We start from the raw sequence: 3,608 nt of genomic DNA, 5'->3' as shown, positions 1-3,608 counted from the left end.
CCTAGCTCACAGCAACCTCAAACTCCTGGGCTCAAGCGATCCTCCTGCCTCAGCCTCCCGAGTAGCTGGGACTACAGGTGCCACCATGCCCAGCTTATTTTTTTCTATGTATTTTTAGTTGTTTGGCTAATTTCTTTCTATTTTTAGTAGAGACGGGGTCTGGCTCTTGCTCAGGCTGGTCTCGAACTCCTGAGCTCGAATGATCCGCCTGCCTCGGCCTCCCAGAGTGTTAGGATTACAGGCGTGAGCCACTGCGCCGGGCCTAAAATTTCATTTTTATATGAAAACATAATATGCTAAAGACTGCATGCGATTTTGTTCTCTGAATTGCTATTTTAGTAGTAGAAACCGGCTTGGTCTTCCTTAGGCATTCCTCCCAGGAACCAGTGGAATGGATTTACATAATTCCTGATTATGCATATAAGAGTCATCCTCCATTTGGTCAGAATTAACAGGCTCAGATGGGGCAGAATTCATCACCTCACTAGTAACTGAAACTTTCATCCTTTATAAACTTAATAAAAGGTTTTAGACCCATAAATTTAATTCTCAATTTGTATTCTGGGCTCCTTCCTTTCCACATCTTAACCTTTCACCCTCCCTGACTAATCTTTCTCCTCTGACTTCTTCCCTCCTAGTTGGTACAATCTGATCTCTTTTAACTTTAAAGTCTCTTTTTTAGTTGTTAGCAATTAAGTGACACTTGTAAGGTCTATACTTATAATGCTCTGTTCAATGTAAAAGGGATCAAGCTCCAAGTAACACACTTTCAAAACCTTTTTCACACCAGAAAGGATACTTGACAAATGTCTCCACAATCACTGGCAGATCTATGCTGAGAAAGTTGAAACGTGGGATAAAACTGGTGATGCTCACTAAAAAAGAAAAACAAGGAATAATGAATATTATTCATACCAGACAAGCAACAGCATTATGAATTTTACCATATGGTCAAAAATTGGGCTAAACAATTAAATTGATTGAGAAAGCCCTTCCTAAATATATGCAAGCAGGCTATATGCCTCATATATAAAAGCAATTGATTCTTCTGGAACATCTAATAAAAATAGTGGAATGAAAAAATTCATGTTCCAGTGTGTACTCACATTTTGAGGCAAGAATAAGACAAAGTGGACTATATACCAAATATGACAACCAAATACAGAGACTGACTTGAAAAAATACACTATAATTTACATCAAAAGAGTCTTTACCCTTTCAAAGAGGCACAACTTTAAAATCACACATTTACTCCAGCTATTATGCTACTTAACCTCTTTCTGGTCTTAGATTTTTTCTGCATTGCTAAAACAAAAATTAAGATGAGGGGATTTTTAAAGTCTCTTCTATTCTGTGGATTCCATAATCCTGTTTTTGTTCAAAACATTTAAAAACTATCCTATAATTAGGTGGAATCCATAGTTCACATTTCTGAATCACCCCAACTGGGGACATTTCTTCATCTGTTGAGGTTTTATTTAATAGCTGCAGTCTAGAGTCACTTAGTGTCAAACTAATAAATAAGAAAAATGACCCAGATTATATCTCAGGATAAGACTATAGAGCAATGAGAGAGCTTTTTAAAGAGTAACATAAAACCAACATATCCATTAACTGATAAATGAATAAAGAAAATGTGGTCTATCTATACAATGGAATATCATTTGGCCCTAAAAGGTATGAAGTACTGATTCATGCTATTACATGGATGAACCTTAAAAACATTATGCTACATGAAAGAAGCCAGTCACAAAATATTCCACTTATATGAAATGTCCAGAATAGGCAAATTTATAGAAACGAGAAATAGATTAGTGGTTGCCAAGGGCTAGCGGGTATTGAGGAGATATAGGGAGTGAGGTTTCTCTTTAGGGTGATGAAAATGTTCTGGAACTAGATTGTGTCGATGGTTGCACAATTCTGAAGATATTAAAAAACACTGAATTGCACACTTTAAATGGGTGAATTGTATGGCAAACTGTTACAAAAAAGTAACATAAATCTTGTACAACAAAATGAGTTACATTATATGATCTTCAGCCATACGGCAAAGCTACATACTTAGTCCAATCATGCTGCCACTGATGAAATGATCATGCTGGCCCAGTTTTGAAATTATAATCATATAAAATTCATATGTCATGCATAAATTACTTTATAGTCACATCCCTATGCATCCTGGCATTGTCTAGGGTATGCTGATCTTGCCACTGTTTTGGGGAGCTTGGATAAATTTAATAAACTCTCAGAGACCACCTGAGAGATCATGTATTTGAATTGGGTATATATAAATAGTAGGGAAGGAAAAATGTCACTCTCCATAGGCAGGCACGGAATTCAGTTCTTCCTTACTTTATAAATTTAGATTATCTTCCTACTGCCTAAATTTCATACTTAAGAACAAGTTAACAAGACTTTTGATAAGTGATCAAATTTATAATAAATAAAATTAATGCAAGGATTTGTACTGAGTTTCTACCACTAAGAATATATGTGATATTAACGATTTTCTAATGGTCTACCACAATAATACCCACCTGTGTAGTGAAGATGCAGAGGATGTCCTACATACAACATATCGATTTGAGGTGGGTGTTTCACTTTTATTAAGCGAGTGTGAGTTTCCAAAGAAGGTATTATACAGAAACTTGAGCTTTTTTTACAATCTTTATTGGTTCTACAAACTTGGGTGGCTTCAAGTGCTTTCCGGGCAGGTAGACATGTATGCTGTAAATAAAATATCACTTAGTCAATATTAAAAATGATTTATTAACAAGAAAACTCTAAGTTATATTCCTTCAATATTTTTCATGTCACCTAGCATATTAGGAATGAAGTTTATATAAAAGAAATGCTATTTATGTATACCTACTATAAAGTAGATTCAAGTATCCCACTTTGGCCAAATAAGATACTACCACTATAAATTTTTAAAGATTCTCAGAGGCAACATGACATCTGAAATACAGAGATTTTTAATAAAATGATACAAAGTAAATAGAAAAAAAGGGAGAAGTTTTCATAGATTCCATTTTAGCTCTATATGCTTATTTTGTAGTAATTATCAGACAAGAAAGACTGCCTCAGGGACAACTTACCAAACGCTTATTAAAATTATTTCTGTAGGAAAAGCACACATCTGTGAGGCTGTGATTGTTACAGCATTCAGTGGAACCATCTAGCCGTTTGTATGCTAAAGAGGAATACACTGTTTATTAGAATCTGTTATATAAAAGTACATTTGTAATAAAAAAATTTGCTTTTAAGACAAAAAGAATACGTAAAATGGACATGAATTTGGAAGCAACTTATAATTCGGAGTTCAGCTTGAAGGCCACTTGCTGCAGTTTGATTTTACATTCCAAAGAGAGATCTATCCAATTTGAAATCAAGAAGCAGCGAACATCCCTTACCCCAGGTTAGCTGTCCTCAGATAAGCTTACTTACACATAAAACTGGAGTTCCAGTGACTCAGTAGATTTTACAATAATAACTCCAGCTGGGCAAACACAAACATTTAATGAGCCACTATTATGTGCCCTAATGCCACTGATCCAACATTATTTCTGAACTCCTGCACTAAGGTGTTAGCAAACAGAAGGGGCCAG

The 3,608-nt window shown here is 35.3% G+C and overlaps 1 protein-coding gene across 1 annotated transcript in view; it reads right to left on the bottom strand.

Moving 5' to 3' along the window:
- MBTPS2 (membrane-bound transcription factor peptidase, site 2) overlaps positions 1–3,608 on the bottom strand; it is a 76,480-nt gene that overhangs the window by 21,979 nt on the left and 50,893 nt on the right. The window contains exons 8-10 of the mRNA XM_012656313.1: positions 3,099–3,193; positions 2,538–2,727; positions 800–875 (exon numbers count right to left, since the gene is read on the bottom strand). Of these exons, the coding sequence (XP_012511767.1) occupies positions 800–875; positions 2,538–2,727; positions 3,099–3,193 (361 nt within the window). The remainder of the gene's footprint in view (positions 1–799; positions 876–2,537; positions 2,728–3,098; positions 3,194–3,608) is intronic.

The sequence above is a fragment of the Propithecus coquereli genome, unplaced genomic scaffold, assembly GCF_000956105.1.
Source record: "Propithecus coquereli isolate 6110/MARCELLA unplaced genomic scaffold, Pcoq_1.0 Scaffold50, whole genome shotgun sequence".
NCBI lineage: Eukaryota > Metazoa > Chordata > Mammalia > Primates > Indriidae > Propithecus > Propithecus coquereli.
This window is presented reverse-complemented; position numbering and strand designations above follow the sequence as displayed.